This window comes from Mauremys mutica, chromosome 2 (genome assembly GCF_020497125.1).
Source record: "Mauremys mutica isolate MM-2020 ecotype Southern chromosome 2, ASM2049712v1, whole genome shotgun sequence".
Classification (NCBI taxonomy): domain Eukaryota; kingdom Metazoa; phylum Chordata; order Testudines; family Geoemydidae; genus Mauremys; species Mauremys mutica.
The window spans coordinates 145,876,909-145,900,287 of NC_059073.1; the positions used below are offsets into that span (position 1 = coordinate 145,876,909).

The 23,379-nt window shown below is 55.0% G+C and overlaps 1 protein-coding gene across 6 annotated transcripts in view; it reads right to left on the reverse strand.

Moving 5' to 3' along the window:
• CAMK2B (calcium/calmodulin dependent protein kinase II beta) overlaps nucleotides 1–23,379 on the reverse strand; it is a 147,863-nt gene that overhangs the window by 119,666 nt on the left and 4,818 nt on the right. For 5 of the 6 annotated variants that reach the window (XM_045004651.1, XM_045004650.1, XM_045004652.1 and 2 more), the window contains exon 2: nucleotides 11,260–11,354. In XM_045004651.1, coding sequence (XP_044860586.1) covers nucleotides 11,260–11,354 — 95 coding nt within the window. Of the gene's footprint in view, nucleotides 1–8,294; nucleotides 8,443–11,259; nucleotides 11,355–23,379 lie in introns of those variants that run through there. The other variant, XM_045004655.1, reaches the window with a different exon arrangement.

Below are 23,379 nucleotides of genomic sequence, written 5' to 3' on the forward strand. Positions count from 1 at the left end.
CACCCATCTGAGCTCAAGTTCTCTGCCTCTGTGAGCATTCTCAGAGAATCTAAGGTGAGAAGGGACCAGCATGATGATCAAGTCTGACCTGCACATCACAGGCCACAGAAGTTGACCCACCCACTCCTGTAACAGACCCTGAATCTCTGGCTGAGTGGCTGATGTTCTCAACCCATGGTTTAAAGACGCCAAGTTACAGAGAATCCACCATTTACCCTAGTGTAAACCTGCAAGTGGCCTGTGTCCCATACTGCAGTGGAAGGTGATTCCCCCGAAGGGTCTCTCTGCCAGTCTGAGCTGGGGGGAAAATTCCTTCCTGACCCCAAATCTGGCAATCAGTTCGACCCTGAGCATGCGGGCAGGACCCACCAGCCAGACACCTGGGAAAGAATTCTCTGTAGTATCTCAGAGCCCGCTCCAGCCAGTGTCCCATCTCTGGCCATTGGGGGTATTTGCTACTAGCAGTTGCAGATCAGCTCCCTGCCATTGTAGGCAGCCCCATCATCCCATCCCCACCATAAACTTATCAAGCTCAGTCTTGAAGCCAGGTAGGTTTTTTGCTCCCACTGCTCCCCTGGGAGGCTGTCCCAGTCCTTCACTCCTCAGATGGTTAGAAGATGCTCTGGAGTTCTGTGGGGCTGGAGTACGCTCCGTGCAAACAGGACGGGGCCGATTTTAGCTGCAAGCCTGTAACAAGCCCTACTGAGCATACAGATGGCAATTGGCCGAAGTTTTATAAATCAGCCAAAACTGAGTGGATGTTCATAAGAACTGCAAAAGCCACTTCCCTGACCCACGGACCATCCCTCTGCCAAATTTCAAGCTCCTGCTCCAAACCCTGGAGGGAACTAACCGTGGGAAAACCTACCTATTTTATCCTGTCCTTATTCTTGGGAACAGTTGAACTATTTTTGCCAAAAATTCAGCCTGAGGCCGACACTCAGCATGGAGAAATTTCAGCCTGAACAGGAAAGAGCTAAGCATCCGAAAACAGGGTTTAAATAAGATTAAGTGTCAACCTTGCCTACGGGCATCACAACCAGCTCTGCCTAGAATGGTGGGCTCCCTGAGTTTATAAACCGCCAAAGACCGAGGTTCACCAGTGACAAGACGTTTGATGCCCCTCATTGCACCAGGACATCCATAGGCACCAACTCCGTGGGTGCTCCGGGGCTGGAGCATCCATGGGGAAAAATTAGCGGGTGCTCCACACCCACTGGCAGCCAAGCTCCCTCCGCCCCCGCCCCAACTCCCCCCCCCCCAGTGCGCTGCATCCCTGCCCCCCCCAACAGCTGTTTGATGGTGCTTAGGACTTTCTGGGAGGGAGGGGGAGAAGCGGAGACACGGTGCGTTCAAGGGAGGAGGTGGAGAACAGGCAGGGCAGGGGCGGGGACCCGGGGAAAGGGGGTGGAATGGGGGCAGGAAGGGGGCAGGGCTGGGTGGGAAAAGGCACGGTGGGGCGGGGACTTTGGGGAAGGGGTGGGGTGGGGGGGTCGACCACCCACCAGACAGAGGGGAAGTTGGCACCTATGAGGACATCACTGGAATGGTCAGAATGGCCTGCACAGGGTGGACCCAAGCCAGGACCAGGAAGAGAATATTCCAGTTCGGGGTCTAAGGGCATTATCAAAGCCACATGAACGCGTGTGAAAGGCTGAAAGGCAACGCAGGCGTCCTGGCGGTGAGACATGGCTCCCCAGGGGAAGGAGGGAGAGCCCCGTCCCTTGAGACAACGGAAATCTAGAGCTCGTCCCCTAGGGAATAATCCCAGCCTGGGCCCAGGGAAACCAGGGATGGAACGAGCCAGCCAGCCAACTTTAGCTTAAAGGCATTAATGCTACTTGACTCCACCACCTTGTCTGGAAGCGGATAGTACTCGCTTTAACGCCCTCCTCAAACGCTTCTTACGAGCACTGTGTCCGGATTACTATAACCCACCCACCGCCCCACCCCCAGCCCCTAGCCCAGGGCAGCACGACCTCCCACGGGTCGCCAGGTTTAGCTTCATAACAACTCTGAGCTTGTTCAAACACGTCAATCATGTCACCTCGTAATCATCCTCTCCCAGGCCTCCATAAGCTCAGTCTCATCAATCTCTCCTTAGACCTAAACCCCTCTAATCCAGTTAGCGACTTGGTCACCCCCCAGCCCCCGGAACTTCCCTCCAATGAAACTGTATCTTCCTTCGAACAGGGCAGCTGGAATGAGACATTGGCCTTCCACTGGGTTTTCTCTCTGCCACTGCCACCTGGGCAGAGAATTTTAAATGCTGGACACTACAATGCACCTCAGTGCACCTCAGTGCCATTTAAACTCCCCTTAATGAGCAAAGTGCATCACTTTAAACAGACGCGCTCCATTCTGGTTTACCTCTGAGCCCAGGCACCTAATCAAAATCATCATGTGAACAGCCGCATCCATCAGAGTCTTGGCCACGCCCCACACCCAGCCCCTTTCCCTTTGGGTATTGTCTACAAACTTTATGACCATGCATGAGGGACCAGCCACCATGAAGAACACACTCACTGACTCAAACCCAGCCCCCAGTCACGCCTGTATCAGCCCTCTGAACGCCGCCAAATGACTCCATATTCACTGCAGAGGGACACGGAGCCCGACTTGGGTCAGTTAAGTCCACATGTTCCGTTCTCTTTACTGATTGTTATCACATGAAATAATGCAATCAGAGGTGGCTGGCCAGGTTTGCCCATCTCAGACTGGGCTGCCTCGCCCAAGGGCGGTTCCAGGCCCCAGCGCGCCAAGCACGTGCTTGGGGCGGCATGCCGCGGGGGACGCTCTGCCGGTCGCCGGGAGGGCAGCAGGCAGCTCCGGTGGACCTCCCGCAGGCGAGCCCGCAGAGGGTCCGCTGGTCCCGCGGCTTCGGTGGAGCAGCCGCAGGCATGCCTGCGGGAGGTCCACTGGAGCCACGGGACCAGCGGAGCCTTCGCAGGCACGTCTGCAGGAGGTCCACCGGAGCCGTGGGACTGGCGACCGGCAGAGCGCCCCCCGCGGCGTGCCGCCATGCTTGGGGCGGTGAAATTGCTAGAGCCGCCCCTGGCCTCGCCCCCGCTGAAAGAATACAGCCTAGAACATCCACAAATCTCCCCTCAAAGAGTTTCTGAGTACAGACATCAGAGCTCCAGATCTGCCATCTTCAGCTGCTGTTTAGACATAGGGTCCGACTGGGGTGGTTATGTCTACGAGCAATAAAAGGCCGGTAGCGCTATCTCAGAGCCTGGGTCAATTGACTTGGGCTTGCAGGGCTCAGGCTGCAGGGCTAAAAATAGCCGGGTAGACATTCCCACTCAGGCTGGAGCCTGGGCTGTGAGAGTGCTGCCCCCCCCCCCGCCCTCGTTGGGTTTCAGAGCTGGGCCTCGTCTCCACGGCTATTGACCCGGACTCTGAGACTTGGTGCCACGAGTGTAGATGCACCAGTGTTCCCCAAACCCTGGATGCTTCTCCCACCTTCTTCTGTCCCAGCTGCTTGCAGGGTCCTGGGCCACTCTGGCTTCTCAAAGCCAAAAGCCTTTAGAGCAGCAGCTGCCGTTGGACCCATCATCCTCTCCCGCCCTGCTCCCAGCATCTGACAGTGCTTTTTCTGGCATCTGCCTCTGCAAACTCCCCCTGAGATTCCCCCTGGGCTCTTCTCGGCTCATAGACCAGCCCCAGTCATAAAGGATCTGCTGGCCAACCTTGGGCCTCAGACCTGGCCGGGCAACCTTGTGGCATGAGCGGGGTCCTGCAATTAGCTAACAACTCTGGGGAAGATTTAGGGCTCAGATTACAGTTCAGAGACTCATAGATGTGGAGGCCGGATGGGACCACAATCTCCTGTCTAACCCAGGCCAGAGAACCTCCCGCAGCAATTCCTGCATCTAGCCCAGAACTCAGTCAAAAAAGTGAACAGAATGTTGGGCATCATTAAGAAAGGGATAGATAATAAGACAGAAAATATCATATTGCCTCTATATAAATCCATGGTACACCCACATCTGGAATACTGTGTGCAGATGTGGTCACCCCAGCTCAAAAATGATATATTGGAATTGGAAAAGGTTCAAAAAAGGGCAACAATTATTAGGGGTATGGAACAGCTTCTGTATTGGGAGAGATTAATAAGACTGGGACTTTTCAGTTTGAAAAAGAGACGACTAAGGGGGGATATGACAGAGGTCTATAAAATCATGACTGGTGTGGAGAAAGTAAACAAGGAAGTGTTATTTACTCCTTCTCATAATACAAGAACTAAGAGTCACGAAATGAAATGAATAGGCAGCAGGTTTAAAACAAACAAAAGGAAGTATTTTTTCCACACAACGCACAGTCAACCTGTGGAACTCTTTGCCAGAGGATGTTGTGAAGGCCAAGACTATAACAGGGTTCAAAAAAGAACTAGATAAGTGCATGGAGGGTAGGTCCATCAACGGCTATTAGCCAGAATGAGCAGGGATGGTGTCACTGGGCTCTGTTTGCCAGAAGCTGGAATGGGCGACGGGATGGATCACTTGATGATGACCTGTTCTGTTCATTCCCTCTGGGGCACCTGACACTGGCCACTGTCGGAAGACAGGATACTGGGCTAGATGGACTTTTGGTCTGACCCAGTCTGTCCGTTCTTATGTTCCCCTGGCTGAGCTAGAGCCTACATTTTAGAAAGAGACACCGACTTGTAACTGACAGACTCCAAGGACGGAGAATCCACCATGTCCCTTGGTAAGTCAGTTACCCTCCCTGTTAAAAGTTTGCACATTATTTCTAGTCTGAAGATTTCAGCTTCAGCTTCCAGCCACTGGATCGTGCTCTGGCTTGGTCTGCTAGACTGAAGAGCCAACTAGTATCACCCCCACGTAGGTAATTCTAAAGTGTGATTAAGTCACTTCTCCGTCTTCTCTTGGATCATCTAGACTGAGCTGCTTTCATCTCTCGCTGTAAGGTCTCCTCAGTGCAGTATACAAAGGTAAGAACCTCATCCTTACTCCTGCTCAATATTCCCCCCTTAAACAGCCCAGGGCTGCATTACCTCTCCTAGCTACAGCCTCAGATAGGCAGCTCACGTTCCGCCAGGCCCCCCATGTCCTCCCTGGAGTCGCTGCTTTCCAGGAGCCAGCCCAGAATCTTGTAAATGTGACCCACATTCTTCATTCCTAGATGCATGGCCTTGCATTTGGCTGAATTCAAATGCCAGTTGTCCAAGTGAGCTCAGCTTTCTGTGCGAGCCAGATCACTCCATCGAGCCGACCTGCCATCATCTTTTACCACTCCGCCAATTTTTGTGTCATGCTTTTATAGTTCCTGCCAGATCAGCATGTGACAAAGGGGGAATTTTCTGTGATATTTTTATTAAGCCGATGTATGCCTCAGTTTTCCCTGTATTGTGCATGGCTAGCCAACGGCCCCAAAAAGGGCTGTTTGGTCTCCAGGCAGGCTAAGAGACCTAAGTATGAATGTCACCTAGCTGTCTGACCCTGAATGAGTCATTAAAAACAGGACTAGCCACGGAAGGCATAGGCACCAACTCTGCGGTGGGAAAAAAAGAGTGGGTGCTCAGCACCCACCAGCTACCCCATGGATCAGCTCCTCCCTCTCCCACCCAGTGCCTCCTGCGTGCCGTGATTCAGTAGGGTTGCCAACTTTCTAATGGCACAAAACCAAACACCTCTGCCCTGCCCCTTCCCTGAGGCCCCACCCCTTCTCCAAGGCCCCGGACCCCGCTCGGTCCATCTCCCTCCCTCTGTCACTCGCTCTCCCCCTCCCTCCCTCACTTTCACCAGGCTGGGTGCAGGGGGGGGCATGAGGGCTCCGGCTGGGGGTGCAGGCTCTGGGGTGGGACTGGGGACGAGGGGATTTGGGGTGCAGGAGAGGGCTCCGAGCTGGGGTAGGGGGTTGGAGTGCAGGGGGGGGTATCGGCTCTGGGCTGGGGGTGTGGGCTCCTAGTGAAGCCAGAAATGAGTTCATGGTGCAGGAGAGGGCTCCGAGCTGGGGCAGGGGGTTGGGGTGTGTGGGGTGCAGGCTCTGGGAGGGCGTTTGAGGGCAGGAAGGGACTTTGGGCTGGGGCAGGGGAGGGTTTGAGGTGCGGAGGGAGCCACCAGGGACCCGGAGGGAGGTGGATTTCCCCGCCTCTCCGCAGGGAAGCTGAGTGACATCTGCCCACTCAGAACAAAGGACTGAGAGGTGTGGGCCATAAGCGTTGGCTGTTGGAAGGAGTGAGGGCTTTCCTGTGGGAACTGACCAAGGAGGTCAGAGATGCAGAGTTTGAACAAGGAGGTTCACCACAGCTGGGCTGGGCTCTGGGCTGACCAGAATGGTCTCTGCTCTAAGTAACTTTCAATTCTCTGTGCTAACGTACGGACTTCCTGTGCTGCGTTCCAGGTGATTAATAAACCTGCCTACTTAGGCAAGGCGGTTCGAGTGTCACTGCAAATGCTGGGTGAGGCACATCAATCCCTGAAAAGCGTACAAGTCTCCACCAGGAGTACCTCAGTTGGACTCGCTGAACAGAGCTCACGGTGTGACGCAGGAGTGCTGGAGCCCCGGAGTTTCAAACGAAAGAGGCCACGTGACCTATCCTGTGCAGGAAGTGTGAGACCCCTTGGGGGCCTGGCACGCTGAAGGGGCTCTTCCTAGAGACTGTTCCAAAGCTGGGGCATAGCACTGACCCTGTGGATCCGTGACCCAGGCACTGACTAACCCTGTGCTGGGAACAAGCAAGACCCCACCACAACCTCCCTGCGAGCCCCTCTAGAAATGTCCCCAGTGGATGACTCCCCGTTTACAACTAGATTTTCAGATCTATCAGTTGGCCAGTTTTTAATCCATTTAATATGTGCTGCACTGACTGTGTGCCATGCTGATAGACCTAGCTACACACAAGGAGCACTGGGAGCTTGCTAACGCTAAAGGAGAACAATGCCCCAATGTTCATCGACCCCTGTTGGCCTTACCAAGCTACTGCCTGCATGTTAAATTACAAGACGTGCCCATTGTGTGTGGCGTTCTGTCCTTCTCTGGTGATGAGCCTGCGACAGCCTTGTTTAAGAGACTGAAATCTTTCAGCTCAGGTAATAGATGTATGTATGAAGATCCCTGGCTCTCAGGTTCGGTCCTCACTGCTGCCAACCCACCCAGAGGTATTGGTGGAAACACGAATGGGGGGGTTCCCCCATTTCTTCCTTCTAAAAGAACAGGAAATCGGCTGCAACGATGCTTGAATGCATTCAACAGTTCACTGTTCAAAAGACAGGAGATGCATCATCCTAACAATGCCCCCTATTATTCTTACTTATTATTTGGCTTGCAGTGGTGACTAGGAGTCCCAGTCCTGGGCCCTATTGTGCCAGGCGCTGTATAGCCACAAAGCAAAAGCCCACTGCCTTTGAATAGGTGATTCTATTCTCTTACACGTGGAATTTCAGGATGAGATCACATCGTTCCAGGTTGGCTACTAAGGGACAAAGGAGGCAGATTTAAGCTGCAATCTTCACTTGTACTTTCCTTGACTTGAGCGTTAACTATGCAACTTTACCATCACATTCCCCAAGTGTTTATTCATTGCCTGCAGAATAGCTCTCCTTGGGGAGCTGGTTAACCGACAGAGCCCTGAAGTGATTTGGATCTACAGCGAGGTGGCCAGGTTTTCCCTGGAGCTGGGCATTATCCCAACAACTGGTAGTTTGGTTTTTTTTAAAGCAGCCCCCTTTTTAAACCAAGATTTGTGGAAAAAGAGACAGTTTACATAGGACCTACACAAAACACTTGTTCACGGTTGTGCCCAGAGGGGGGCACATAACTGTTGATAATGGGGGGTGGGGGGAGGTACGTATTTTGAACCCACTCCCCGCAAGAAAAAAAGGAAATAAAAATACAAATATAAACCCTGACAGAAATCTGGGAGCGGCACATGACCACGCAGGCCCCCCTCCACTTCTTGCCTCTGGTTGCGCCTCTGGGACTGGGTCTAACCATCCGACCCCACTGCTGGAGCTGGGCCAGTAGCCTGGGGACAAGACCATCATCAAAAGCATTAAAGCCACGTGAATTTCAGGCTCCTAAAATAAGAGAAAGGCTAACCCAGTGGGTAGGATGGGGGCCTAGCAGTTGGAAGACCAGGGGTGGATTCCCTGCCCTGCCACAGACTTCCTGAGTGACTTTAGGCAAGACACTTAGTCTCTCCGTGCCTCTAGTCCCCATTTGTAAAACAGGGATAATAGCACGGGCGGGCGTTAAGATAAATGAGGTGCTGAGAGATGCGGGGCGGGGGGAGGGCAGAGAGCTGGGAAGAGGCGAGCGACGCTTACCCAGACGCTGTGCCCACCAGAGAGGCTGTGATTTCTCCAGCTTCCACGCAGGCGTTGCACACACCGGAGCGTGCAGAACCCTAGGACAGCTGTTTTCTAAGAGCCCGTGAACTCCAACAGCTTCACAACACAGCGCCAGCGGGGCCTGTCCCTAAAGGCAGATGGATGGGCCTGATCCTGAGCAGCACGGCCCTGGCCCCCTTCAATTCCCATTCGCTTCCTGGAGAGGCCCGGCACTGCTCAGGATCGGGCCCCCAGCAGCGAGCATGGTACAAAAGGGAGCATAGCTGGGCCAGTACTTTTCCAGGCCCCCTTTGCTGTTATTAGGGATATTTATCACTCAGCACGGCCCCGTCTCTCCTACCAGCTCTGTCCTCCAGCTGCCGGAGTCGGCCCTGGGGTCACACGCTATGGTTGTTATCTCACCGCCGGTAGCCACGGAGATGACTGTGAGGTCGCAAACACGGTAGGGATGCGTCTCCCTCCGGAGGAGAGGGAAGATGGTTGAGAATTAACAGGCTCAGCGAGTAGAGGCAGGCGAGCCAAGCCAGAGGGGAACGGGCTCGTGGCCAGTAAGGGATCGTGGGTACTTTTCCTGCGCCCATCACTGTGGTATCTGGGCACCTCACAGTCTTCAATGCATTTATCCTCAGACACGCCTGGAAAGTTACCTCCATTGTACAAATGGGTAGCAAGGAACAGAGAGTCTAAGTCACCCAGAATCTGTGCCCCACCCCACCTCCGCCCCCCGCCTCGTGACACCTTTGAGGAATTAGTGCAATTTCTGTTAAGAACATAAGAATGGCCATACTGGGTCAGACCAAGGGTCCATCCAGCCCAGTATCCTGTCTACTGACAGTGGCCAATGCCAGGTGCCCCAGAGGGAGTGAACCTAACAGGTAATGATCAAGTGACCTCTCTATTGCCATCCATCTCCATCCTCTGACAAACAGAGGCTAGGGACACCATTCCTTACCCATCCTGGCTAATAGCCATTAATGGACTTAACCTCCATGAATTTATCCAGTTCTCTTTTAAACCCTGTTATAGTTCTAGCCTTCACAACCTCCTCAGGCAAGGAGTTCCACAGGTTGACTGTGCGCTGTGTGAAGAACTTCCTTTTATTTGTTTTAAACCTGCTGCCGATCAATTTCATTTGGTGGCCCCTAGTTCTTATATTATGGGAACAAGTAAATAACTTTTCCTTATTCACTTTCTCCACACCACTCATGATTTTATAGACCTCTATCATATCCCCCCTTAGTCTCCTCTTTTCCAAGCTGAAAAGAACTAGCCTCTTTAATCTCTCCTCATATGGGACCTGTTCCAAACCCCTAATCATTTTAGTTGCCCTTCTCTGAACCATTTCTAATGCCAGTATATCTTTTTTGAGATGAGGAGACCACATCTGTATGCAGTATTCAAGATGTGGGCGTTCCATGGATTTATATAAGGGCAATAAGATATTCTCTGTCTTATTCTCTATTCCTTTTTAAATGATTCCTAACATCCTGTTTGCTTTTTTGACTGCTGCTGCACACTGCATGGACGTCTTCAGAGAACTATCCACGATGACTCCAAGATCTTTCCTGATTAGCTGTAGTTAATTAGCCCCCATCATGTTGTATGTATAGTTGGGGTTATTTTTTCCCCAATATGCATTACTTTACATTTATCCACATTAAATTTCATTTGCCATTTTGTTGCCCAAGCACTCAGTTTTGTGAGATCTTTTTGAAGTTCTTCACAGTCTGCTTTGGTCTTAACTATCTTGAGCAGTTTAGGATCATCAGCAAACTTTGCCACCTCACTGTTTACCCCTTTCTCCAGATCACTTCTGAATAAGTTGAATAGGATTGGTCCTAGGACTGACCCTTGGGGAACACCACTCCATTCTGAAAATTTACCATTTATTCCTACCCTTTGTTCCCTGTCTTTTAACCAGTTCTCAATCCATGAAAGGACCTTCCCTTTTATCCCATGACAACTTAATTTACATAAGAGCCTTAGGTGAGGGACCTTGTCAAAGGCTTTCTGGAAATCTAAGTACACTATGTCCACTGGATCCCCCTTGTCCACATGTTTGTTGACCTCTTCAAAGAACTCTAATAGATTAGTAAGACACAACTTCCCTTTTGAGAAACCATGTTGACTTTTGCCCAACAATTTGTTCTTCTATGTGTCTGACAATTTTATTCTTTACTATTGTTTCAACTAATTTGCCCGGTACCGACGTTAGACTTACCGGTCTGTAATTGCCGGGATCACCTCTAGAGCCCTTTTTAAATATTGGCGTTACATTAGCTATCTTCCAGGCATTGGGTACAGAAGCCGATTTAAAGGACGGGTTACAAACCATAGTTAATAGTTCTGCAACTTCACATTAAAAGACTGTCGTGAAACTTCATACGTCACCCTAGCAAAGCAAAACAGGCCTGCGAAATTCATATCCTCCCTTCTCCTACAACTCAGCCATAGACCTGTGGGCACATGCCGAACGGGGCAGGTCCATCGCGAGACAGCAAGCGCGGAGACGGTGGTCAGTCAGGAAAGTCCACAGGTACCACATACCGACTGGAGTTATTTCATGTCTATTACAGGTGATTTTCAATTTACCGCTAGGTAACTGTTTTGGCAAATGCTGACTCTTTAAAGGCAACCACTGAAATGGCTCGATCCAGCTCCCAGTGAAATCGGTGGGCGTGATAGTGTCACCCACATAGGAGAATAGACACACACATACACACACACACTCAACCCTGGGGCCGGGGCAAATGCAGGAAGTCAGACAAAATGATCATCATGTCACCTGCCCTTAAAGCCCACACCCCTGGCGGCACGGCCGCAAATGGCTGGCGAAGGATCCTCCCCTCCCCTCTGCGGCCACGGAGGCGAGAAGGGGAGGCCAGCAGATTTCCCAGTTGGCACAGCCATGGAAGGGAAACAAGCCGAGCGCTGAGCCTACCTCTTGCAGAGAGCTTCTTGGTGTTGATAATCTTGGCTGCGTACTCATGGCCGGTGCAGAGTTTGACGCAGCGTCGCACGACCGAGAAAGCCCCCCTACAGAGAGGAAAAGAGAGAGAGAGAAAAAAAACTAACTTCCCAAACTCTGCACCAGGATTGCTCAGCAGCAGCCCGCCAGGCCGGTTTGGAGAGGCCCTTAGGCTGCTGATTATCGCATTGGCTTAATATTTCAGTGTAACCAGCACAAGACATGGGGACACCTGGCACCAGCTCTGACTCGGCACCTGCCGGGGGATCTAAGGCTGCAGTGGGGCCAGGAACCAGGGAAGAAAGGCCTACAGGCTTCACAGGGCACGTTTGGGGGGTATTCCCACTATATGGGGGTGACTCAGGGACCGCTTGTTGTTCAGCGCCAAGGGCTCCCTCCAGAGGGGGCGGAGCCTCTCCCAATGAGAGGGAGGAGCTAGTCCACAATGCATTGCAAAAAAATGAGTATTAGCATATCACCCCCAAACACCCATCAATCCTGGTCCCAAGCCAAGGCCATCAGTGCCCCATAATGCAGCTGGGCAGGACTCACCCCACACACACTTACTCCCAAACACCCCAGCAGCCCCACCGGCTTTCGGGACAACCAGCAATTAGCTGCTGCTGTGCTCGGTGCTGTACAACACACCAGATACCAGTGGGGCCTGCCCCAAAGAGCAGACAGGCGTGGGGACAGAAGGGCAGCAGGCACCGAGCAGCCCTCAGACAGGAAGGCAGGAGCTCGGAGCTCTGGGTTTTGGCATCTGGGGTAAAAAATTTCTAAAGCAACCTCAGTGACTGAGACACCCTTCAACCTGTTTTCAAAAGTGACTTGGGGCCAGACTATCCAAGATACTTAGGTGCCTGAAGACGCAGGAGCGCGCCTAGTAGGACGGTCAGACGCATCTAAGCAGGTCAGGCACCCTGTCTCCCATGGGATATAGGCACCTAACCTGCTTAGGCACTTTTGTATCTCACTAGGTGCCTTTCTGCGTCTTTGATGATCAGGCCCCCTAGGACTCAGCTGCCTCTGCCTCCTGGACAGCCAACGGGAACGGGGCTCATAAGGGTAGGTCCACACTGCAATGAAAAACCCAGGTCAGCTGACTCAAGGGGCTGTTTAATTGCAGGGTAGATGTTTAGGGACCCTTCCCCCTTGCAGGGTCCTACAGCCCACGCTGCAGTGAGACAGCCCCTTAGCCCGAGGCAGCTGGCCCAGGCCAGCCGTGGGTTTTTAACTGCAGCAGAGACGTACCCTAAATGTCTACATCATTTCTGAAAATAAGAGTTAGGCTCCTGGGTCACTTCTTTGCTTTGAAAATTTTACCCTTTGACTCTTGAAAATTTTATCCATGGTGTGTATTTTTCACCGAAAAAACCTGTATCCAGCTTAGGCCCTGCCAGACTCACTCCTGCCGGACGCTTCCGTTCCTAGGGCAGTTCCATTTTTCTTTAGCTACACTTCCAAAATGCTTTTAAACCACGTTTCCCTCCCCTGTTACAATTCCCCAGTCAGGAAACAGAATTCCCTGAACACAGGGAAAACCAGGTGTGAGGAGACCTCTCTAACCCCGCCCTTCTCCCGCTGTCTGCCTGGGATTTTGTCAGCTCGCTCCCCAGCAGCTCATCTGGAGACCGTGCCTCCCTCAATAGGATAAAGGACAAAAGACGCTGAAATTCCAAACGTGCTAATGCGGGGATTTTCCAGGATTGTTCTGGATCAGGAAAAGCGGCTTCCACGGATGGAGGTGGTGTTTACTTGTTAAAGCCTAGTTAGCAGCATCCAAAGGTGGGCAGGGCAGGCCAGGTCCAGCCAAATCGGGGCTAGAAAGTGCTATCAGCAAGTGGCAGCAGGTGGATTTGCTCCTGGGACTGCAGGCAGATAGCCAGAGATGCTACGCAGACTGCAGCCTGTCTGAGGATATCTAAAAGCCAATGCTGATCACCACAGTGCTAAGCGTTCCCCAGGTGCCCAAGCCAGCGCTCGAAGGGGAAAGCGTTGGCATCCCTAGCTCCTGGATTTCTCACTCTGCACTGTGATCAGCTGGGAGGTCGCCTTAAGAAAAGCCAGTGGCTCTGGGTGGGCATTAAAGACCTTGGAGCCCCAGATGAATTCTCCCTTTCGCCACAGTCATTGCTGTGCAACTGGCTGCTGTCCTCCACCCCAGAGGTGGCTGCATTGCCAGGAGGTAACTTGCATGAGGGAAGCACCACGAATAAATCAATCACGGCTCCAAACAGCACATGCTGTTGGCCTCATGTTGCCACAGCCTGGCGAGGGAAGACTAGCCAGCCCTGATCTTGCCATGGAAAAGGGCGGCTGCTTCCCCCCCTGCCCAGGAGATCCTCACCAGTCTTGGACACCTCAATTATCAACACCCCCTAGGAGTCTTTTTTATTTATGCTTCCACCCCCAAGCCACTAGCATAATTCCTGTGCAGAGCCTCTACCTACAGCATCCTTCAAAGCACAGCCCTTTCGCCCAGGAGCGCTCTTACCCTTCTGCAATCCCAATCCCTTTTCCCTCTGCTCTGCTCTGCTCTGCCCTGCTCTGCTCTGCTAGCCTTCTCCTTCTGCCACTCCTTCCTGTGCTTTTTAACCACCCCTCCCAGCTGATGGGACAGCCACCTCCTTAGCCAGCCAGCCTACACTCTGATTAGGTAATTAAGTACTCTCCATTCCTCCCTCAAGTCTTCTCTAGGGGAAACTAATCAGAGCTTAAGTGACCGGAGTGCTGGGACAGCTGTTAGCTCTCAGCACTCTGTCACACTCCACATCATCTTGCCCAACCCAGCTGCTCCCCAGAGACCGCTGCTTCTTCAAGAGCTGCAGCTCCCCAGAATGAGGAGCTTCATCATCAGAGATTCATGAGTGCCTGTCTGGGGGAACAGGGGTTGGGGAAAGGTCACAGTTCGCACCTAGAAGGGCTGAGCTCTGCCCGAAGAGGGCAGAACACAGACTCGGGAGGTGTCTGCGGCTTTGAGCACAGTCACTCCAGCCCACCCAGGAGCAGGGCGACCGATGGCTTTTCTGGTTTGCTGGAAGTTCAGAGAAAAAAAATCAGTTTTGGTCAACCCGAAAACAAGATTTGCCAGAATTTCCAGTGTCAAGCAAAAAAAAAAAATTAATAATAATTTCAGGGCGAACGGAACATTGTGTTTTAATTTCGAGGTCTCTTTGGTCCATTTTTTGAAAACTAAAATGGGCCATTTCCCAGAAAAATGTCATTTCCAATGGAACCGCTCACCCTGTCCTCCCACAGGGATCTTGGCCCAGTTTAGATCAGCCCTAGGCAGAAACCTGTAGGGAGGGTGGGGTGACGATTTTCAATGGAAACTTCTGCAACTGCTGCCTGGGCAGGAAAGCAAAGGGCACCCAGGGCTCCTGGGGCACAGGGAATGGAGACAGACCTCCCCCCCATGCTCCTTGCTGCCCCAATACGCATCTGGCTATTCTGGCTGGAGGATGAAATGACTAGCTGGGGGCTCAGAGCCGCAGAGCGAAGCCAGGCGCCCCGTTCTCCCTGCATGCACCCATTACACACCCTCCCTTTCCTCCCTTATTTATTGTCTGGATCGCGGCAGTGCCAAGAGCACCCGGCATGGGCCAGGACCCCTCTGCGCTAGGTGCTGCACGAACAGCGACTGCAGAGAGAACTCCCAGAAGAAACCCATCCCAGCAAACCTGGGCACCGTCTGCATGGGGGAGCATGAGAGTTGGAGTCATCCCCCCCCCGCCGCCGCCTCTCCCTGCCAAGTCTCTTCTGGGCCCACATCTCAGTTACTTCCCCCTGTGTCTTCCCTACAGGGAGCGACGCCTCACGGAACAGGGGCCCCAGTTGCCAAGCAGAGGCACACACCCAGCCCCTCCCTCACACACAGCCGAGGGGAGGAGCCTCTCCCAGCATAGGGGGCGGAGCCTCTCCCAATGAAAGGGAGGAGCTAGTCCACAGTGCATTGCAAAAAATGAATATTAGCATATCACCCCCAAACACCCATCAATCCTGGTCCCAAGCCAAGGCCAACAATGCCCCATAATGCAGCTGGGCAGGACTCACCCCACACACACTCCCACACACCCCAGCAGCCCCATCCCCTTTCGGGACAACCAGCAATTAGCTGCTGCTGTGCTCGGTGCTGTACAACACACCAGATACCAGCAGGGCCTGCCCCAAAGAGCAGACAGGTCTGGGGACAGAAGGGCAGCAGGCACCAAGCAGCCCTCAGACAGGAAGGCAGGAGCCATTCCTGCCACACACGGCATGGGATCCCACACACACACACACACACAGCCGAGAGGAAGCCAGGCCCTGCTGCATGAGGCCCCATGGAGTGATTCCCACCAGGCACGGCACGGGATTCCCCCCCACACACACAGCCGAGGGGAAGCCAGGCTGCACTGCATGAGGCCCCGTGGAGCGATTCCCGCCATGCATGGCACAGGATCCCTGCACGAGGCTTTCAGCTTGGGAGCGTTTCTAATGATCTTCTGCCCCCGGCTTCTCCTTTCTTTGCAGCGCTGAGCAGAAAGGCTCTGGCCAGACCCGGCAGTGGCACATTCCGCTCGCAGAGCCGGCAGGTGCTGATGGGCAAATGAGGCCATCCTGCTCCACTCAAACGCCTTCAAAAGAGGGAGGCAGCAAGCAGCGCCTTCAAAGAGCAGCCAACAGAAAGGCAATCTGCAGAGAGCGGCTCCAGGCCTTCCCCCGCGACCAGCAGGGGGCAGGCAAAGCAGACCAGATCACCTAACGGAGGTGGGGCCGGGGCATTCCCAGACGGGGACGTGGAATCTGGCCCGATGCCAGCACAGGTCCGGACACCCCAGGATATCAACAGCTATGCCCAGCCAGGGGCTGCAGGGAGCGACTTGCTCCCCCGGCCCTGTATTTCCCCACTGGGGCTTCGTTCCCCAAGCCTTGCGCAGGGTGGGTGATTTTTTGACCCTGATCAGCGAGATTTTCTTCTCCAAACCTCTGGACTTAGGAGCCACCAAGGGGTTGGCTGGAAGAGAAGAACAGCCTGAGAAAAGCCATTGGCTGATTTCCTGAGGCCCTGACCTCGGAGAGGTCACATGGGCAAAGCAACCCTCCGGGCCATGGGACAAGCAGGCTTTGGACTGTGGGAGCCCTTGGGAGTTCAGCTGCCCTCTTCAGGCAGGGACTAGGTCTTTGCTCTGTGTTCATAGAGCACTTGCCACACCTGGTCCTGGTCCCACCCGTCTGGCTCTGAGGTGCTACAAATACATAATGAGCAGCGCGATCTATCTGAGCCCCTTGCAAGGGATTTGTCCCCTGAAGCCCGGCATCATACATCTCCATTGTACAGGGGGAGAATTGATGGCCAGAGACACCCACCCAATGTCACACAAGAAGTCTGTAGCAGAGCAGGGATAGGATCATGCTCTAATCACTGAGCCGTCCTTCCTCAAGGGCTTCCTCGTATCTGTGCTGGGCACATGGCTCCTTGGGGTCAGAGAGAGGAGAGGGGACTTAAGAACGGCCATACAGGGTCAGACCAAAGGTCCATCCAGCCCAGTATCCTGTCTTCTGACAGTGGCCAGTGCCAGGTGCCCCAGAGGGAATGAACAGAACAGGGAATCATCAAGTGATCCACCCCCTGTCGCCCATTCCAGCTTCTGGCAAACAGAGGCTGGGGACACCATCCCTGCCCAGCCTGGCTAATAGCCATTGATGGACCTATCCTCCATGAACTTATCTAGTGCTTTTTTGAACCCTGTTATAATCTTGGCCTTCACAACATCCTCTTGCAAGGATTTCCACTGGTTGACTGTGCGCTGTGTGAAGAAATACTTCCTTATGTTTGTTTTAAACCTGCTGCCCATTAATTTCATTGGGTGACCCCTAGTTCTTGTGTTATGAAAAGGAGTAAATAACACTTCCTTGTCTACTTTCTCCACATCGGTCATGATTTTATAGACCTCTGTCATATCCCCCCTTAGTCGTCTCTTTTTCAAGCTGAAAAGTCCCAGTCTTATTAATCACTCCTCATACGGAAGCCATTCCATACCCCTAATCATTTTTGTTGCCCTTTTCTGGACCTTTTCCAATTCCAGTATATCTCTTTTTGAGATGGGGCGACCTCATCTGCACACAGTATTCAAGATGTGGGTGTACCATGGATTTACACAGAGGCAATATGATATTTTCTGTCTTATTATCTATCCCTTTCTTAATGAGTCCCAACATTCTGTTAGGGAAGATATCTGCTAGGTGGCCGGTCCCTTCCCCAGGGGCTCAGGCCAGGCCAGAATGAACCTCTAAAGAAGCAACCCACTTCAGTACCATGGAGAGAACACGCTCAGGTTCCATCTGTACGGGGCAGAACAAGCTGCCCTGGTATCATGGCATGATCCCAAAGGGTGCCAGCAGCTGTGTCCCTAGGTGTCTGAACTGTTGGGAGTTAACAGGGGGATTATGGCAGAGTCTAGATGCACTGGTATCAAGACTCGGGGCCCCTCTATGCCAGGTGCTCCACATGCCCCCCTGGTATCACCTTCAGTAACTCCTCTTCTTCCTCCCATGCCGGCAGACGTCTGCAGACTCCCCTTAGCCATCGCTTCGCTGAGCCTTCCCGGGAAGCTCCCCCCTCAAGCCTCTCTGTGTCTCGATGATAAGCAGGCACCAAGGACCAGATGTTGTGTCTCAGAGACAGTCGCATCAGAGCTCCATCCGATTGCCTCCTCCCTGCTCTGTGACCTGATCCTTCCTGGCACAGAGCCCCACACTGTGCTGACCAGCTGCGCTGCCAGGTTTGCTGTGCCCTCCGGAGGCCTTGTCTGCAGCACACACTGGGCCCCCAAGCTGCCCCAGGCCGCAGCTCCACTGGCAGAAGCTGTAGTGTAGACAAGGCTGGCTCTAAGACAACACAGAGGTGAAACGCCGGAGTCCTGTCTACACTACAGCAGGCACCAGGGCAACTGCGCCCGTTGGCAATTCCTGGTCCTGATATTGCCAGGGCAGTTGTAGCCTACGTGTCCCCAGTGTTACTGCCTCTTCCATGGTGGAAAGGGCCAGTTTAAGTGTCGAATCAGCATTTGCAGCGCCCAGATCTGTGGCCTGAGAACCAACGAGAGGCACGGCCCCCACTCGGCAGATGGCATCGGTGACTTTCCTGAATCCAGTTAGACATGCAGACCCCAGCTCCTATTTCATCCACCTCACAGACCTTCCGACCAGGTTCTCCCTACCAGGGGAATAACCTGTCCCCCACCCCGCCTCTGATCTGTGTGCCCCGCTCAGCGTTCAGACCAGCCCACCTCCTTCTCTACTGCTCTGATACCAGCCCCAGTCCCGTCCTGTGCCCAGGGGAACGGTCCAATCCCAGCGTGTGAGGAAAGGATGGGGGTGGATGGACGGGGACTGACCAGAGCCCGTCTCCGGCTGCTCCGGGTGAAATCCCCGGACAGGGCCCTGACTAGCAATCAACTACAGGAACAGCTGAAGTTCCACGGAGTATTTAACCCCCAGAGCAGGGCTCCATCCGCCCCAAAGCCTGGTCAGCACCCAGCATTTCAGGTGCAGAAGGATCTATCCCAGGAGCTCTCACTTCTGGCCTGTCAGCAAGAAACAGCAGCCTGCATGGACTGAACAGAGAGATTGTCCCTTAGAGAGCAAAGGCGAGGCCCCCTCGCCTCCCCCATATTAAAGCATAGAAACCGCCACTCACCCAGCAACAGGGTTTTTATCAGAGCCCCTTCTGTCTCTCAGGCTGCTCCTCCAGCCCCATCCTGGCAGTACACTGCAAGATATGGATCATCCCACGCCCCCAGGCAGCGGGGCAGGCCTGCTAATCCCACTGGAGTCAGGGGAGACCCGAGGCCCAGAGACAAAGGCCTAAGTTTATAAAGGTTTCCAGGCACCATTACGCTCAGCGTTGCAACACCTAATGGGTTTAGGAGCTGACACCTCATCCCCAAAGGGATTTAGGCACCTGACTGCCATCAAATCTCTGTGCCTCGGTGATTAGCCCACAGCCCCCCAGGGAGTCAGTCTGGGGCCAAGCTAGGGCCTTAGCCACTGGGCCACCCTTCCTCTCTGCCCTCACCACCCCCCAGCACCAGTGCCCAGAAGCAGAGCCCAATTCTGCAGCCCCCGCTCCACGGAAGGTGTCATGGAGTGTGGGGGAGACAAGGCCCTGCCCCCCCGGCTTCCTGCGATTCACCGTGACTCTCAGCCAGGCAGTAACACAGAAGGTTTATTTAGACGACAGGAACACAGTCCAAGACAGGTCTTGCAGGTACAGACAACAGAACTCCCTCAGTCAGGTCCCTCTTGGGTGGGGGTTAGGGAGGCCAGAGCCCTGTCTGGGCACCCCTCCATTTTCCCAGCCAGCCACAAACTGAAAAAACTCCAACCGCTCCTCTCGCCTTTGTCTCTTTCCTGGGCCAGGGGGGTCACCTGATCTCTTTGTTCTCCAACACCTTCAGTTGGCACCTTTGCAGGGGAGGGGCCCAGGCCATCAGTTGCCAGGAGACAGGGCATCAGCCATTCTCTGTGCAGACACCATCACACTGGCCCTCTAGGGCTCTGCAACAATCACACACTCCTAGACACTCGAGAAATGCATAGGGGAAACCGAGGCACCCACACAGCACTCAGAGAAAACATTAAGAACATTCCCACTTCGTCACAGAAGGAATCCCCCCCAAAAGCTGGCAAACCCCACCACCACCATAACTAGAAGCAACAATGCTGAGAACAGTGATCCCTCAGAGCACATTACTGCCTTGTGAATTACAGGAGCACCTACGCCGGCCAGTCACAGCAGGGCCCACATCGTGCTAGGGGCTGTACAAACTCAGAACAGAGGGACGCTCCCCGCCCCGGAGAGCTGATAAGCAAGACAAGAGACAACAGGTGCATACAGAGGGGAGAGCACAGTACAGGCTAGCGTGATGGCTGCCAGCCCGGTGCCCGAGATCCGGTGTCGGGGAGTGGGGAGATCTGGCATCCCCATCCCTTCAACCAGAGTTCAAAGCGGAGGCTCGGCTGGGGGTAAGGTGCCAAAGTGATGGGGCTCTGGCTCTGCGCAAGTCCCCCTGCCCCTGAGGTCCATGCAGGGCAACCCCTCTGAGCACCTTCTGCAGGCAAGGCGGGCTCGGGGTGTCCCCCAGCAGTTCTCCAGCATCAGCACATCTGCACCCCCAAATCCAAAAGCCCACACTAGCTCAGAAAGGCCCCCTGAACAGGACACAGTCCGGGCCTGCCCGGTGACCCGTTCCCCCCTTCTGCTGTTCTAACAGCCCTTCCCCACTGGCACCCAGGCCCCACCCGCTGCAAAGATGGCACCAGCTGTCCCAGAGAACCCAGCCCCGGGAGACGCTCAGACCCGGCTCTCGGTGGGCTGGGATGGTGCCTGGGGAGGGCTCAGAACCAACCCAGCCAGCAAGGCTCCCATCGGGACAAAGAGCAGCAAAATGGGGCAGGCAGCAAGCAGTGGGTCAGAGACCCCAGCACGGGCACCCTGGTGAGAATAGGAGGAAGAGGGAACCACCCCAGCATCCCGGATCCCTCTGACCTGGGCAAGCGGGAGCTAAAGCGGAGTTGGGAGCCAGGACTCCTGGGTTCTTCCCCAGCTCTGCCACCAGGTAGGTCTGACCTCACCTGAGCTGTGCCCCTGCTCTGCCCCTCTGTAAAGGGGGGTAATTAAACCCACCTCACTGCAGGCGCCGAGAGACCGACGGCGCTGCGCTAACACTAAGGCAGGCACAGCCTGTGGATGGAAAGTGCTGGGGAAGGATTATGGCTGACAAGCCTGGCAATGAACAGGGGCAGGGGGCACTGCCTCCTCCTGGAGAGAGTCAGCTACTTCAGGAGCCTCCCTGTGTGTCATAGTCTCTGTACAGCTAAGAGCTAGGGGAGATTCTCAGGCGGCCAGGGGATCTGGGGCCCCGACCCTGCAGCGACATGTGTGGTGCCCTGGGCCAGCTGCATTAGAAAACCTGGCAAGCGAGGGCAGGAACAGTGCGGAGCAGCAGCAGCTGCCTCAGCACACGGTGCCGTCATGAGCCTGTATTTGCCAGCGCAGTCTGTTGCCATGGAAACACCGGGTGCCCCGGATTGAGGACTGCTGCAGGGGGCGAGGAAACAAGCGTGGGCGGGAAGACGGGAGGCGGGGGGGTGGGGGGAAGCACTGGGCAGGGGGAGCAGGATGGCAGGAGCGCGGAGTTCCTCTGGGTGGAATGAGGGGGGCCCTGACCAGCCTCCAGAGCCAGCTGCAATCTAGGAATGGCCTCAGCAGCATTGCTCACGAGCACGGAGGGGCAGGGCACCGCAGCTGGGCCAGGGCTGTCTCTGCAGCCACAGCAAGTGACAGCCCTCCCCCTCCATCCAGAAACAAACCTATTCCCCGGGGAGGCGGTGATGGCAAGGAACAGGCTCACATCCTGCCCTGGCACTGGTTTGCCTCTGCACCAAGCCCTGGCTCGCCAGCCAGCTTTCCCGTTTCCACACCTGGCAGCTGGCATGTCGGGGGCAGGGGACCCGCACACTCTGCTCCATTGCAGAGCAAGTTGCCCCATCCCGGGCACACAGCCAGCGACGCTGGTGCAAGGAGCGGGCTGGCCGAGCCAGCAGAGAGGGCCGGCAGGGGTCCCCCAGGGTCCGGTTTGTTCTGCCCCACGTGCTGCCCGCAGATGCTCTGCTGGGGAAGGGGCTGGGGGCCTCCAACTCGCAGGCCCCACCCTGCTCCTGGCCCTGCAGAATGGCGAGCGCTGGAGGGTTTTCCCGGTGTCTAATTCCTGCCCTCTGCAGCCCCGAGAACCTCTCCAAACCTCACCCGAGGCCGGGCTCCCCCTTCAATCCCTGCTCATTGCCGCCTTCATCCCCCACCGCTGTGCTGCCCATCGCCTTTGCTCCCCAGCGTGGCCTAACCCAACCAGGCAGCGCCACTCCACCGCCGGCCGGGCCATGTCGTCCACGCGCCGCCCTTGCTCCAAGCCCGTTGGGGCTCGGCGCACATGATGGCCCGGCTGTAATCCCCTCGATGGCACTAACCCCGCCCTGTGTTTGCTGGGATTCCCCAGCTCCCCGCAGCCTGGCAGGCAGAACCACCACCAATTCCCCCGGGGCCGACAGAGCCTGGGGGTCCTCTGGCTCCATGGCCCCGTTAGCTGCATGGGCGCAGACACTCGCGCCCTGATCCAGGCCCCCCGACGGACACACTGGCCCGGCGTGGCCTATAACCACAGCTTCCGGGCCAGATGAGCCCCCCAAGGGCCAGTTTCTCCCCCCACAGAACAGCAGACCGCCCCCCCCCCCATGAGAGTGCTGTCATCCCCCGGAGGCACTGCCCAGCCAGGCACTGAGTACATTTCTGCTCACACCCCCGCTGCTGCTGTTGCTTCTGGGCTGGCTGCCTTGTTGTGTCCGATCCACACGGCTAACAAGCCTTCAGCTGAACGGGGAAGAGGGCAAAGGAAGGACGGGGCCTTGCCACCATCTCAGGGCAACGCAACCAAGGCCGAGTGTTAAACCCCTTCCCACAGCCCGCAGCCGAGCGCCCGCCTGTGGCTAGCAGGGGCCCAGAGCCGCTGCGGTTCAGTGAGATGCCAGGTGTCCCGGCAGGGAGCCGTCACAGAGAGAGGACAGGCAGTGGCAAAGGGAGGGTGATTGGAGCAGCCATCTGCTCCGGAGCTGGCAGAGCCCTGCATGAGAGGGAGGATGGCACCTCCCAGCCGGTCTGACTGGCACCACAGCCCAGGGATAGGATAAAAATGGCAGGGTGAGCTGGGGCGGGGAGGGGAAGGGAAGTCTGAGGCTGGGAGAGGCTGCGAGCTTCTAAACAGGTGCCGGGGCCTAACCAGGGTTGCTAGGCTCTGAGCTTGCGTCAGTGCCCAGGGCTGGCACTTTGATCAACCAGAGGGTTTGGGGCTAGTCACGGCAGCCCCATGCTGCCCACTGGTCTCACCCCAGTGGCACTCCCAGGCCAGATCAGACATGGGGCCCCACTCCTGTCTCAGACACTGGCACCCTGTAGCCACCAGTTCTGGAAAAACCTGCCCATAAGGACCTTCCTCCTAGAGACTGGGTCCCACGCTGAGGCCAGGCTGGGGTGTTAGATGAGACCCCCTTCTT